General features: G+C 41.2%; 1 protein-coding gene and 1 long non-coding RNA gene across 5 annotated transcripts in view; one reads left to right on the top strand and one right to left on the bottom strand.

Annotated features, from left to right (window-relative positions):
- Asic5 (acid sensing ion channel subunit family member 5) overlaps positions 1-12,752 on the bottom strand; it is a 28,566-nt gene extending 15,814 nt beyond the window's left edge. For 2 of the 3 annotated variants that reach the window (XM_048424529.3, XM_048424527.3), the window contains exons 1-2: positions 12,452-12,752; positions 294-606 (exon numbers count right to left, since the gene is read on the bottom strand). In XM_048424529.3, the coding sequence (XP_048280486.3) occupies positions 294-606; positions 12,452-12,494 (356 nt within the window). In that variant the 5' untranslated portion in view covers positions 12,495-12,752. The remainder of the gene's footprint in view (positions 1-293; positions 607-12,451) is intronic. The other variant, XM_048424528.3, reaches the window with a different exon arrangement.
- LOC125393877 (uncharacterized) lies at positions 3,653-9,247 on the top strand. Of its 2 annotated transcripts, XR_007229994.3 has the most exons (4): positions 3,653-4,129; positions 5,467-5,519; positions 7,513-7,637; positions 8,691-9,247. It is a non-coding gene; the product is annotated as an uncharacterized LOC125393877 (long non-coding RNA). The 2 variants fall into 2 exon arrangements; XR_015735748.1 differs by lacking the exon at positions 7,513-7,637.
- Positions 12,753-14,568: the final 1,816 nt, after the last annotated feature.

Below are 14,568 nucleotides of genomic sequence, written 5' to 3' on the forward strand. Positions count from 1 at the left end.
TCAGTTACATAAGGGTTCTGCTCGCTCATTAGCATACTCAAGTTCAGAGAAACTCATTACATCGACTGAATCATAGAACTTGGAGCTTACCCAAGGAAAGACGGGGAAAGGGAAAATGCGACTGGATGAAGACATTAGCACAATTCTTTCTTATATTTGTACCTTAAGTTCAATTTAAAAATTTCAATGCTTTTACTTAGGTTAAATGCTGCATCCGAATTTATCATGTAAATTTTCAAAATAAATTTATACCAAAATTAAAAAAAAATCACAATTAAAACAACGAGTCTCACCTATTCAAGTTACAGAATGTCACAGCCGGGAACTCGATTTTTTCCACATACTGCACCTCTACAGATGTTGTGGTGGGCCATGTGAAGAAGTTGACCAAGCGACTATAGATTTGCCATACCACGAGTGAGACAGAGCCCAGCACCACAGACAGCCAGATCACCTTGCGAACCCTGTTCCGGTTCTGGGCAATGTTATGGATCCCATGAAAGGAAGTAGAGAGGGCAAACTCATGATCAAACTTCTTCCGGTCATCTGGAGATGGCAGTGGCCTCTTGGAGAGGTAATTCTTTATCTTTCCTAAGAGTCCTAATGCTCACAATATAATAAGACAAAAACAAGACCATGAGTTAGGAAAACTTAACACTATTCATAAACACTCCAATATACAAATGACGAAACAGGTTACCTCTATAACAAGCCATTCATAGAGGCCCCAGAATCATTGATATTGGATGACTTATTTAGGGGCAGTAAAAGTGCAGACTAGGTTAACCTGCTGGTAATCTAATGCCATCTGGAGACAGCTCTGGTGAGGGAAAAGACATTGGTGTCAGGCACATTAGGGTGTGTTGTTTGTGTGTGTTTGTGAGAGCTCACAACTTTTAAAAATAGCCCTCATTGTTAATTACTCTTTCTCCCTGGAGAATCACAGAGCTCCTTGGGATGGGTTAGGCTTATTCTCTGGAGAGTCATAAGTTACTACCCATCAGTTCCTCAGCTAATCTTTGTCAGCGTGTGGTGACTTTTGGTGTTGTGACTTTCATGTATTGTATGCTTTGTACCTCGACTGGCAAGTCAGGATGTTTACAGTTCAGTGCTATGACCAGCTTCCATGTTTTAGAATGTAGCCACCCAGAATTTCCCTTGGGTTAATATCGTTTTGACTTGGTGATAGGAGATGCAAAGCCTCTCTGACAGCTGAAGAGGATGAGGTCCATCTGCAATTGGAGGAGTCAACTGCTGGTTCTAGGTCTTCTCTCTTGTAACCTAGGCAACTTTAGGCAAGTTTCTCATTCTCCTGCTGTTTCTTCTATTAACCGACAGCAACAGCACCTGGCTGATGACTTTTCGTGTTAGTGTGATGCTTCTCACGGTGTATTACGCAGACAGCAAGACATAATCAACATTAATACTTTTATTTTTGTTTTTCTAGTAGTGATGCAGAAAATGGTTAAATATTCAGAGTTTTAAGAAATGATTTCGAGTTCTCATTTAAGAAATGAGTCCTTGGACAAGAGAGATTTTAGCTGGCTGTCTCTTAGTGGGTAAGGGTGCTTGCTAAGCAATCCTGATGACCCAAGTCATATCTTTGGAACCCACATAAAGGTGGAAGAAGAGAACTAAGTACACAGATTTTTCCTCTGATCTCTATATATGTGCAGTGGAACCCAGGTACCCATCCTGTATCTTACATACACACATATATATCTCAAAGAAAAAGATTCAATCTTCAAAGCTTTCTAAATTCTCATAATAAAGTTAGTTAAAATTTTAAATCTTTGCTCCAATTCAATAAATCTTTTTGCCAACTATCAAGTACTAATTTTTCCAAAAGGCTCTTACTTAACCCTAAGTTAGTTTTTAACACCTTGCTAGTCTCTAATCAGTGAGTTACAATTGTTTTCAGCTTGGAAGAATGATATAAATGGTATTTACACATTTTCTAAAGTCCCACATTTCACGCACAGTGCACAGACACTTGTTACAATGGCGAAGCTACTACAAGCTGTGTGGTCCTGTTTGCATCAATGCCAGTCACTGGAATTGCAACCTAACCTGTAACAGTATCAGGTGAGGTTTCTTTTAGCATCCGGTCACCCAGCACATAAAAACACCTGGAAGGGTAAAATCAGAAGGCCAAAAAAACCTTATTATCAAAATAACTTTAATTGTGAACATTTTTTAAAATCATTTCTTGGAGGCATTTATGAAGACTTTAGAATTGAAATATCACCAACGGCTGGGCAGCTTCCACCTTTCCTACTGATGTGATCTGGCTGTTGATGAGCAGAGTTAACCTAGTGGAAGCTCCCAGCCAGGCAAGTGAGGCCAGCTGCAAACACTGCCCCAAATGAGCCTTCAGGCTTGCCTTCAGACACCAGACCACTTCATAAAGACATACTTGCTGGGAGTTGTGTGAACCTTACTGTAGCATTTTCTGCTACTTATTAGAAACGCCCTAGTTTGTCAATGATGAAAAGTGAAACAACAGGGCAGCCCATGTCTGCCTAGGAGCCCACAGCCTGCAATGTGGCTCCACCAACCAACATGGCTGAGGCTTTGGACTTTCCTCACACAACTCTGCTCCATCCAGTGCACCTATGCAAATTCTGGGGTCCTGACCATCACTGAAACAGTTTAGGAACCCCAGACAAGCAAATACTGACAAGAAACAAACAGAAGTTGACTCTAGCATATAGCAAGATCTCCACATTACTTTGGAATCCTCATAAGCTGCTCTTTTGTTTCCAGAACAGTATTATTTATACTGAAACTCGTATCTGTTACTGTGAATACTGATGGGAGTCCCATTTTCCAAGTGATCAAACTTAAACCCCTCTCTGCTTATCACTGGTCTTGAGGGACGGAAGATGTAGTTGCTGGAGGATTTCCTACCTTTCTCAGCATGTGTCTTGGATTTCTCAGTGTATTCCATTTTTGCTCTCAGTGATCCCTAGCCCTCTGGGTGTATCCAATTTCTATCAATAACAATATTCATTTAGGGCCTTTTATATAAAACACTGCAGCTGAGGTTGTAAAATGTGGGAGTGATTTAAATATTTGTGTTGCTATGTTCTGCCTCATAAAGCACTTAATCTGGAAATTAAAAGTGATTGACAGAACCGGCCACGGGCATTTACAGACTGGCAAGAGCCGCTGGAGACTGGAAACAAGAAAGCGTCACTGAGAACCCATTTCCTAAAGAAGAAAAACTGCGGCCGCACGGGTGGGTGCTCAGGTGGTGGTTCCCCTCAGATTTTACTTCTAAGTTTCAGCTCTATACAAACCAAGTTGAGGGGTGTGTGTGTTTAGACATCTCTTTGCTTTGAAGTTCCTTTTGTAAGACAGAAAGCTGCTTTTAATAGAGCGACCAGTGGATAAAACTAAGATACTAACTAAAGGTAAAACACTAACTGAAAACTGCAAAATCACAGCTTTTTCATATTAGCACTTTTGAGAACTTATTTACTGTTGATAAAAACTTCAATATGAATTCGCATGTATAAATGCTGCCATCTGTTGACCACGTTCAGTAATTACATGCATCTCTACTTGAGTCTGTTGGTATTGTCATATTTCACAAACATCTATTCACTTCAACATAATTACGTTGGACATCTATTTGGAAACCCCATTAACTTAAGTTGAAACGGGGCTAGTATGGAGGCAGAATAAGAGCCCTCGGGTGATGGAAGGGTAGGGACTTGGGTACCCCTTCTCCATTCACTTCCGTGAGGATCAGGGTTTATCCTGTGACATGGATTCCTCAGAGAAATATCTCTTTTGAGGTTAAACTGCAGACTGGAATACAGTGAAGACTTCAGGTCCTCCTGACAGCAGCAATCCACTCCCTCTTCCCTTGTCTTCCGACCTAATTATTTCTACAATTTTTCCAAAAAATTGTAGAGCCGCCTGGTGTCTAAATACCTACTGGAGAACACCAAGGTGGCCTGCTTGCCAGATGCATGCCGATTGAGCTGCTGAAGGAGGCGTCCCCTGTTGCTAGGTAGGTTAGAAGGCTGGTTCTCACTGACTGAGAGTAAGAGCAGCCAAAAGATGGGGTTCCTGGGAAAGAAAAGCTTGGACCGGAAGAGGGAAAGAAAGCGCCGACAAGGTACATTCTGTCTTCTTCACAACCTGACCAAGGCTTAAGGGCGTCAACGCGACTTCGCTTAAACGCCACTTTCTAGTTCTTGTTTTCAGTCTGCTTGCTCTTTTCTAGATCAAAACGTATATTTCCCGGGGTGCCTTTGTGTAGAGACAGAAGAGGAAAGCTAAGTCCCCATGTCCTGCCTATTTTCAGTGGCAAACAAAGAGCAGGAAGCTGAGCTGTAGGACACAAATGTGTTTGGACTCGTGATCCTCCTACTTTCTCACACTGATAACGGTAATCCCCAACCTCTCTCAGACGTTAGAGATGGGCTTCCCAGCGTCCCTTCCTTCCGCAGTTTTTTGCCTCTTTTTTATTAGTGACTGAATTCAATTTGAACTTCAACTTCTGTCCAGTTATGGTCCCTTCTCCATTATCCCTTGCCTTCTTTTCTGAGATCAAATCCCAGGATCCTCCAAACATAGATATCCCTTGTTCTTTTGTTAACTGGTTTTGCTGACTTTCTAAGATATCTAAGGAAAGATAAACACAGAAGTTCACACTGCCTTTCTCTGGCTGTGACAGCCGTTTAGGATAGGGATCTGTGACAGAAGATAGATTTGCAAGCCTCCTTTACCTGACCCACCCCACTTTCGTATGCAAACATAAAGCTAGGCAATTATCCAGCAGCTAGGGAATCATCCTGCACAAACTAAAAGAGCAGAGTTATCATTACCTTCCCCCTGTGCTTGCAGCACCAGCCGCAAACGATGACTTATTAATACTGATAAATAAAAATGCTGGACAGGAGAGTAAACAGCAAACCTAGCTGACCTTTCACTGAGATTCTGGACTCAAGTGATAAATGAAATCAATAGGCACCGTCTAGAGGACTGTATTTACATATGCTGTTGCTTGTGCAGTTACTGAAGGATATTTTCATTAATTCTTTTCTTTGTGAAATATTGACACTTTAATAAAAAGTTTGGCTCTGTTGAGTTGCATGTGCAGCGTACTATTAAAACATCTCTGGTCCCTGCTCTTTTCTTCGACTGCGAGTGTTGGGAGGGGACCAAGGCCCTGCTCAAGTGGAGCCCTTGTTCAACTATGGAGTCCAACACGCTGCCCTTTTGCTCTGACTTTGCGATTTTGTTACGAATTTTATGTTTGATTTTTCTCCTTGAGAGAAGGTATGCCCAGACCTAGTGATGACTTTTCCTCCTCCTCTTCCCCCTCTTTATCCTCTCTCACCCTCTTCCTTTTTATATTTAGACCAGATATATAATTCTGGAAAATAAACCCCTAAATTACCATATGTTTAAGAGAAGTAATTTAATATTTTATTGGTTTTGGTTTGAAAGAAGATAAAATTGAAATGGACGGAACCAAGGTCTACTATCGGCTGCAAGTACAGGTGAGTTTTCCTTCCAGTACTGTTTGGTTTTCAGATTTGCAGGCATCACGTCCTGCTGATCTGGTTTCAGAGGGATCGCAAGCAACCTCCACTAGCCATGAACGCCCGCTGGGCTAGACTTGACCTAGTTCTAAGTTTCCACTCAGTCCCTAAACCATCCTTTATGTTACAGAACCCTTTTGTTGTCTTGTGAATCTTGTCTGAGATTTTCCCATGGATACAAAGCCTATGCAAATCGTTGTTTAGAGGAAACCCTGAAAACCATGGTACCCCATGAATCAGATATTTGCACTTGACATTGTAGTTTCAAAAGCTTCATTCAGCTTGTTTTGAGATAGGGGAATTTACTAGCTAAAGTGCAAATATAGGAGATACAGACGCCAAGAGACAAAGGAAATAACTTCAGTCCACAGAACCTGAGTCCCCTACAGTCGAAAGGCTAAATGCATTCTCAGGGGGTCTCTGACACTTCATTGTAGTACGGACCCACGTGAACCCACACACCAGCACCACGTTACATGCAACAAGGTTACATAAAGGTCATTTTTAATTAGGGTGACTAATTCTTTTAAAAGGTTGAGTTTCATGTTGGTACTAACTGTTCTTTTGATGGTGTGTTTAATATCGATGCAGACTGGTAATTTTCTTGTTTCAGAATTTAATGTTTTTGGTTAGATCCATCCCCCATGTCCTCAATTCCAATTCTTTTGGAACATAAATTTTGTCATTGTAACTAGGACTGGGCCAAAGTAAATACAGTCCTCACTATTTTTTTTTCTCCCAACTTAATGTATTTTTATAAGCCCACCAAGTTCGCTTAGCATTGCCAGTATGCCCACGAGTGTAGATCTGTCTATCAGAGCATGGGTCACCTATCAGGGATTGCATCCAAAAGAGAACTAACCCTCACTCATCCAGCAGCCACAAATTGCCAAGTTCCTCAGCTATGGGTAGGACTTCGGGAGCCCCTCCTTCCTCTATGTTGGAGACTTGGACTGGCTCGATCTTTTTCAGGTCTTGTGTTCACACTCATAATTTCCTGAAAGTTCATGTGTGCATTAAGTTTTCTTTTTATACTTAAAAAATATAAGCAAGTAGCACAAGCAAGAAGTAGTTAGTATGTCATATGTACTTGAAGCGAATCCACATATCTGAAGTGAAAACAATGTAGAGCGTGACCTCTGGATTCAAAAGCACACCACGTGGCCCACACCAGCCTCAGTCCTTTACCAGAGGAGGCAGACCAGAAATGGGGGAAGAGAATGAAAAGTCTATGAAGGACACTTAGCCCGCTTAGTTTGCTATCTATTGTGCTTATTAGAAAGATAGACAGCAGATAGATAGGCAGCCCTCTAAAAATCCTGCGTGGTTCACTAAGTGATTTGTCCCAGCCTTGTACTATCTTAATCTTCATGTCAGGAAAAAAATTCCTGTAAAATTTTCAATATCGTATTTTGAAAAATGGAACATAGTCAAATGGTTGAGACACTGGTTTTACACAGGCGTGGACTATAGGGACAGCGGAGTTAGCACACGGCAGGCTCACAGACTCTTCCTGTGGAGAAAAACCCGGAAGCTCTCACAAAGTAAGAGCTCCCAGATAAGAAGGTAGAGGATTTGAACACATTTTTGATAAACACAGCCAGACTCTGTCCTTTAAAGGAAATGGCCTAAGAAAAACAGCAGCAGTGTTGCTGGCTTCAGTCAAGAGGAATTGGGCGAAACTCAAACAGGTAAACTGGTCGTTGTCAGCAAAACAAGCTCAATGCCAGGACTTGTCTGAAGGTGGAGCTAAGACTCAGAAAAGCTGTGTACCCCCCACGCACACCCAGGTCCCTACTCTGTAGCTCTAAAGTGTACAACCCATGTGGTGCCCTCATTCCATCTCAACATATGACCCACTTTAAGTTTCTTGTAGACCACTGGCTATTATGAAGACTCACATATATTTGCCTTTATAGTTTTGAAACACCAATCTTCATTTTTCCTTTAGACTTTATTTATAGAGATGAAAGAGGGAGAAACTGGAACTGAAGAACAACTACGTTGTTATGATTTGTAATGAATTTCATACCAGTGTCTCCCAGGAATAAGGAATATATCCATATAAGCACAGAGGTAGGTCACCTTCAGAACTCAAGTGCACGAAACCAAACATGAAACACTTAGAACTTCTTAGAACACACAGCAGCAATTTGTTATGAAGGAGTTAAGTCTTAGAGCCGACCCTACTACTCCCTTTCCTTCTAATTCCCTATTTTATCCCCACACTTGAGTCTCCTTTTTCTTGACTTGCTGCAAATTCCCCTCATCAGGTAAAAACCTAGCTCTAACAAAGGAAGAGTTGCTTGTAGTAACTTCTAAGAACTCCCATGAATACAGTTCACGTCAGACTGTCAAACCCTTTGGAAAGATTTTGTCAGGCACTCTAGTTGTATACAGCACAATATAAAAAGGCCATCCATCGTTGGCCACTGTATTTTTGCTACTGTCTCTCCTGCATATCAGAGGAATTTGACCAGTGCTGGTCAATGTCATTGCCTGCTTTCTTTGAGTCCCTCTTAAATATTGTGTACAAGTCTTTTGAAATTCTTTTTGTTTTGTCAAGTCTCTAGAGAAAGGGGGTTGTGTAATGCTCTTTAATTGTGTTTGATTGGTGGGTATTAGTGTTTGGCGATGGGGCCACTAGTCGGTTCTTACTTTGGCATGCCAATAAAAATCTATAAGCCTTTGGTCTTAGAAATTATACAATGAGTATACAGATCTGTCTGCTTTTTACCTCAATGCATCACCTCCCTTGTTAGTTTTATCTTCACTCTGAGAATTATACACATTTATCTCTTAAGAATCAGAACATCCTTCAGGATGAATAGAATATACGGAGCTCATTCAAGATGAACAACCTTGGTTGAAGCCCTATTATTTAGCAATTTATGTTCAAATGATCTACAGTCTCTCCAAATAGAACTTTATAATATACAAGTTATCTAATCCAGGATTCAAGTAGGGATCATCGATTGCCGTTTTCACTCGGATGTAGTAGTCTCTAATTCAAACGTGATCTGAAGCCATTCTTTACCTTGTTTTGTTGCTATTTATTTTCGAAACCTCCTGTTAGATGCTTTGCATAGCACGTCATCAATCAGGATTTTCCAATCTGTTTAATTGTAGGTTAAGGTCAAACATCCGTGGTAGGAGCCACACAGGTCTCGCTTCACACGACATCATGGAGAGAAGCCCCAAGGTTCCAGTGTCTTCTGTATTTGGTGACTGCACCGTCTTCCATTGAATGGAATATTCAAGGTTTTCCTTTGTGGGTGTATCTTTTCCTTCCAAAAATTAGCAAGCCAACTGCAGAGGCAGCTATTTAAGAAAAAGACTATCTCTCTTCAAATCTTTTTATGCCATGGCTTTAAGAAAAGCCAATGAACCTTGTTGGAAGAATGATTCCTATGTTTAGAGAAGGATAGTATTTGATTCCTATCACGCTTCCTATATTTGTTGACTGGTATCCTCTGATAATGAAGAGGTTGAAGAGATTTAATTTCTGTTCCCCCAGATTAAAACATGATTGTAATTTGCAAATTCATGGGCTGTTTAATAATTTTATACCTTATCATATTGACAGCTATTACATAAAAAGTTATTTAAATTTGCATTTTTCTGAGAAAAACTAATTAAAATAAGCTTGCTGTATACTTTTCCATTAAATGTGCTGCAAAACCTGCCATGGAAGAGCAATTCTTTTGAGAATTTAGATTTATAATATTTGGATATTAGCCAAAACCAGGATCCTTAAACTGCAGGAAAGGAGTCAGCTCGTGAACGTTTAACCTTCATTTGTCAGAGTGTTTATGAGGGGTGGGGCAATGCCTGATTTCTGGATGTTCCTTTAAATAACTCAATAACTTTATTCGTGTTTTCGTTATACATTTTATAGTTCTAGTTTTATATAAGACATATCAAAAACAACACTTCTATACTTTGTGAGTCATAAGGAAAAGGTGAATACCATAATTTCCTCTTATTTTATTTTATGTCTGTTCTGTGATTGTAGCTAGCAGGATGCTGAACTTGTTTACGAACAGAATGCTGATTTTTGTTTACATACACCGATCGAAGAAAATGCCCATACTTATATCCTATATGTCAAAAGCAGCTGACATTTGTGCTATACACAGGAGCAATGCAGATAGAAAAACGTTGTGTGTCAGTGACATCATCATTAGCATTAGTTAAATGCACCATGGGCATGTCTTTCTTATGTGAGCTTTTGTAAAGCCCACCCCTAGTCACTGTGCTCAGTCTTCTGAGAGCAAAAGGCACTTGGGAGAATGCTGATGGGCTCCTTAGCCATCTGTCCACGGTGACCTGCTATTGGCTCAGCCTGCGGGAGGGTCCTGTTTGTCACACATTTACACCCTGGCCAGGAAGGACACAGTTGCCCTTATAAACTAGGAGGTATTTCATGCACAGCTATCAAAAATGTCCCTGTCATTGGTCAACAGAGGGGGCAGGATTCCAGTAATGCTTAACTTGCAAGCCCGTGAAGCTGCCAAGTGATGTGTCCATACAGCGTATGACACAGCGGGTCAAGGTTACCGGAAGGAGATTTCTCCGAATATTCACACTGAAATTTTATGTTCCTTTCTGTTTTCTCAATTCTGCACTCTTAGTTCTGTGCACTAGAACATCTTGGTAACAGTTGCCTGCATTCCAACGCCCTAGAACAACAAAAAAATTGCTGTTATGTAGCCTATTTGGACATCCTAATGGGGATTATAAATTGTATGCTTAATGCTTCTTTTACAAAACAAAACTGAAGATGACAAAACCAGGAACAAAGACAACTGAAAGATTGCAAAATAAAAACTAGAAAATCACATGGAAGACTGTACACTACAGTTTATGAAGTTCTGTCATGTGGACTTTGCATACCACTGTGGAATAAGTAGAGTCTCCAGAAACAAAACAAAAATCTATGTGTCTTCAAAAGCTCAGAATGAGATCCCATTTGGGAGGGCTTCTGCAAGATAATTCTTAAAGGGTGTTATAATAAGATACTTGCGGATTTAGGACAGTCCCAAATCCAAACACTGGAGTCCTTATGAGGGGCAGAAAAGGAGACAATGTGAACACCAGGACAAAGAGAAGGAAAGGCAGTAGAGATAGAAACAGACATGGAGATTGAAGCTGTCTGGCTAAAGGGCATAAGAACTGTCTGAGGCTGGTGGAATCATGTTATAAAACGCCTTCTTTAAGCTCACTTAAGGTAAGAAAACTGAAAATAGGAGCTGGAAAGCTGGTTCCGTGGTTAAGAGTATCAGAGTTCGAGTCCCAGCACCCATGTCAGCCAGTTCACACTGACTGTATTTCCTGCTTCATGGGTCTGATGCAGAAATCTATGCATACAGCATTAAGGGTTAAAACCCCAAAGTCCACCTCCAGTACCACAGCCTCAATGAAGACACACCTGCTAATCCTGCTCACATCATTCTAGCGATTGGAATTAAGGCACCCAAATATATTAGTCTATAGTGGTTATTCTCACACGACCTCATTCTACTACTCCCTGGTTGTCATAGGCTCCCTAGCCGTGTCGTAAAACAAAACACATTTATTTCAACTTCAAAAGTCACCATAATATTTCAGTCTCAACATAGTTTAAAAGTTCCAAGTCTCTTCTAAAACTCAAGACAATCTCTTAATTGTAACCCCTTATAGGATCAAACAGCAGATTACATATTTCCAACGTAAAATACGCATTCTCCTTTCAAAAGATAATGGGGAGCAGTGGGGAAACGCTGGACCGTGGTATGACCAAATTAGAGGGGCTCACATCCAAACACGTAGTTCCATGACTGGTATCAAATGGCTTTAATGGCTGGTTCCACTCCTTGTCGGCAGCTTTTCCTGACTTCCTACAGCTTTGAAACCTCCAACATCCTGGGGTCTCCAACAAAACATAGGCTTCACTGTCACAGATTCAGACAGCATCCTCTCAGGGACCACCTGCCACATGCCTGACTTCAGTGGCTCTCCATAACCACAGAGGAAGATGCCACAAACCCTTTACTTGTACATTTTTCATGATTCTAAAGCCAGAAGCATAAGACTGATGTTGCACCTGACTGATTATTGCAAAAATGTTGCAATATTTGACTGGCCATTGTTGGATGGAACATGACCCTTCCTTGAATTACATTTGCATAATGTTTGCTTCATCATTGTTTAGTAACATAATTCCCCAGGTATTTACTTCTCGTAAGCTAGAAACGTGGCTGAGTGTAGTCTTACCCTTACGGCACCCTTCCCTTATTCCACCTTACTTCAAGTTTCTTACCTCATTCAGCACAAGCCTTGATTCCAGAATTAAATTTAAGATCATTTATTTGACATGTAAAGTGAGAAAATAGTTATTTAAAAATAATAATATAAAGATCCTTTCTTCTCAAACTGTGCCATCCCCCCCACCCCAGCATGCTCCCTTCCACTACAGACTTACATAAGAGTGATTACTAATAACCAAAAGACAGAATCAATATCAGGCTATCTTTAAAATTCCCTTTGCCAGTGAAATTAGTCCAAAGCTTTTTAATTTGACTTCAGGCAGATTTTAGGAACAAGGGCAGAGAGCAGTCACATCCTTTGCCAAAATACCACAAGAATGGTCTTTAGCTCAGCTGCTAGTTCCTCTCCCAAACCTCTTGAGCTGAGCGTCTGTAGTATACGTTATTCTCAGAGCCACTGCCTACCAGGCTCCTGCTATAGCGTAGTCCACTAAACCCACTTAAACCACTCAACTGTTTTCCTAGTCCGAAGGTTCATGTTTCTCCCAGAACCAGCACGGTAAAATTTAACACACCAACAGCCCAGCTCTCTCAGATGCTCTTCAGTCACGGTGGGAAAAGAACAGAATCAAGGCAGCTAACTGAAATAAAACTTCCCTTGGGGGCTCACAGTGGCCGAGTCCATCACTATTTTCGCAGTGAGCGTGGCGGTAGTCAGCAGGGATGGTGCTGGGGCAGTCGCTGAGAGCTCATATCTTCATCCAGAAGCAGAAGGCAGAGAACACTAACTAGAAACTGTGTGGACTTTAAAACCTCAAAGCACAACCCCCTCCAACAAGGCCACAAATCCTAATCCTTCAAGATCTGGCAACTCTGGAGACTAAGAGTTCAAATATACGAATCTATGGAGGCCCTTCTCATTCAAACTACAACAAGAAGCTTGGCAGTGCTTGTGAATCGCTCTCCAGAGGGATGTTGTTGCTCCTGAGTGATGTAATACAATAGCATTGGCATGTAAAATACAATCAATAAAAGCTTTTACAATCTAGAGAGACAATATATTCATAATCTAGCCACACTTTCACAACTTTTCTGATCAAGTAGACATGAGGAAAGTCAGCGAGATTGTTGAGCAGAGTTGTATGTTTGTTTGCTCTGGTTTTGTTTTGCTTTTTAACATAAGGTCTCATGATGTCGCCAGGTCTTTCTTGGACCTGTGGGACTCCTCCTGACCCTGCTTCCCCAGTTCTGGGATTACAAGAACATATCATACTTGGGAGTCTGAGTAGCTCACGGTGCAGTGTTCAAAGGGTAGAGTTGAGAGGATGGTCTGTAGGCACAGTAGAGAGCAGGACACTGAAGTACGTACGCGTATCTTACTACAAATATGGGAAAACGCCATGACCAAAAGTAACTTGGGAAGAAAAGGGTTCATTTTCTCTTCTCCAGCAGGCAGCAGTGGCTCGTACCTACCAATCTAAACTCCTTAGTCTGAAGTCTTTAAAGAAAATGGTTTAGTTTTGACCAGTTTGCTCACAGAGAAGACAGTGTCCAAACAATTTCAGAATACCTTTGTTGCTGTGTGACGTTTTACTCTTTTGGATTTGGCAGCGGGAGGGGCTCTACCACCCAGTTCCCAAATAAACCACACATAGAGGCTTATTCCTAGTTATGGATGCCCTGTCTTAGCTTGGCTTGTATTTTTTTTTTGCCAGCTTTCCTCAACCTAAAATATCCCAACTACCTTTGCCTCTGGGTTTTTATCTTTCTCTATTTCTATATGCCTTTCTTTCCTTCTTACTCTGTGACTGGGTGGCTGGCCCCCCAATGTCCTCCTCTCCTTGTTCTTTTTCTCTCTTCCCAAGTTTCGCCTTTTATTTATCTTCTCTGCCTGCCAGCCCTGCCAATCCTTGCTACTGCCTCACCATTGGCCGTTCAGCTCTTTATTAGAACCAGCAGGTGTTTTAGACAGGCCAGGAGTCACAGCTTTACAGAGTTAAACAAATACAACATAAACAAAACTCACACAGTTTAAAATCATATTCCCCAACACTATAAAAATGTGTTTGCATAATCTTTGAAGGTCTCTTCATTCCAGTAGTGCTATAAACATTCTGCTGTGTTTCACATTGTACGTATGTTCTGTGACCCATAGGGCTTAGGAAAATAGACATGTGAAACATATATTAGATTGCCTACGCAGAAGGAGAGGCTCAAATTTAAATGACTCTTGTTGGAAAGTGCCAAGGAATCTGTCAAGTAACTAGTACGTAGAATACACTTTGGAAAGTCCTGGGCTGGAAACACTGACCACTGCCTGTTCTCACCAAACCTTAACAGCTCATTTGTGGATTTACATTTGCTGGAACTGACATGGTAAAACAAGGTGAAAGGCAAAGAAACATTGTGATTTGCCTGAGAAGTATCGGTTCACAAGCTTGGGTGTTTGAATCCTGGGTCCCAGTAGGTAGTACTGTTTGGAGAGGTTACACAACATTTAGGACATAAAACCTTCCTCGGAGGAAGGATGTCACCAGAAGCAGGTTTTAGATGATAGTGGCTTCTCCCACTTCCAGTGTGTATGCCCGCCCCACCTCATCCCATCTCTGCCTGCATGTGTGTTGAGATGGGATTCCTTGGCTTCCTTCTGCTTCTTCTCCCACATCTTCCCCACCATTATGGACATCTAGCTCTCTAGAAAGGTAAATCAAATTAAACTAAGTTTCCTTTAATCATAGTACTGTAGTGGGCTACTGCAC

This window comes from Myodes glareolus, chromosome 20, assembly GCF_982192425.1.
Source record: "Myodes glareolus chromosome 20, mMyoGla1.1, whole genome shotgun sequence".
Taxonomy (NCBI): domain Eukaryota; kingdom Metazoa; phylum Chordata; class Mammalia; order Rodentia; family Cricetidae; genus Myodes; species Myodes glareolus.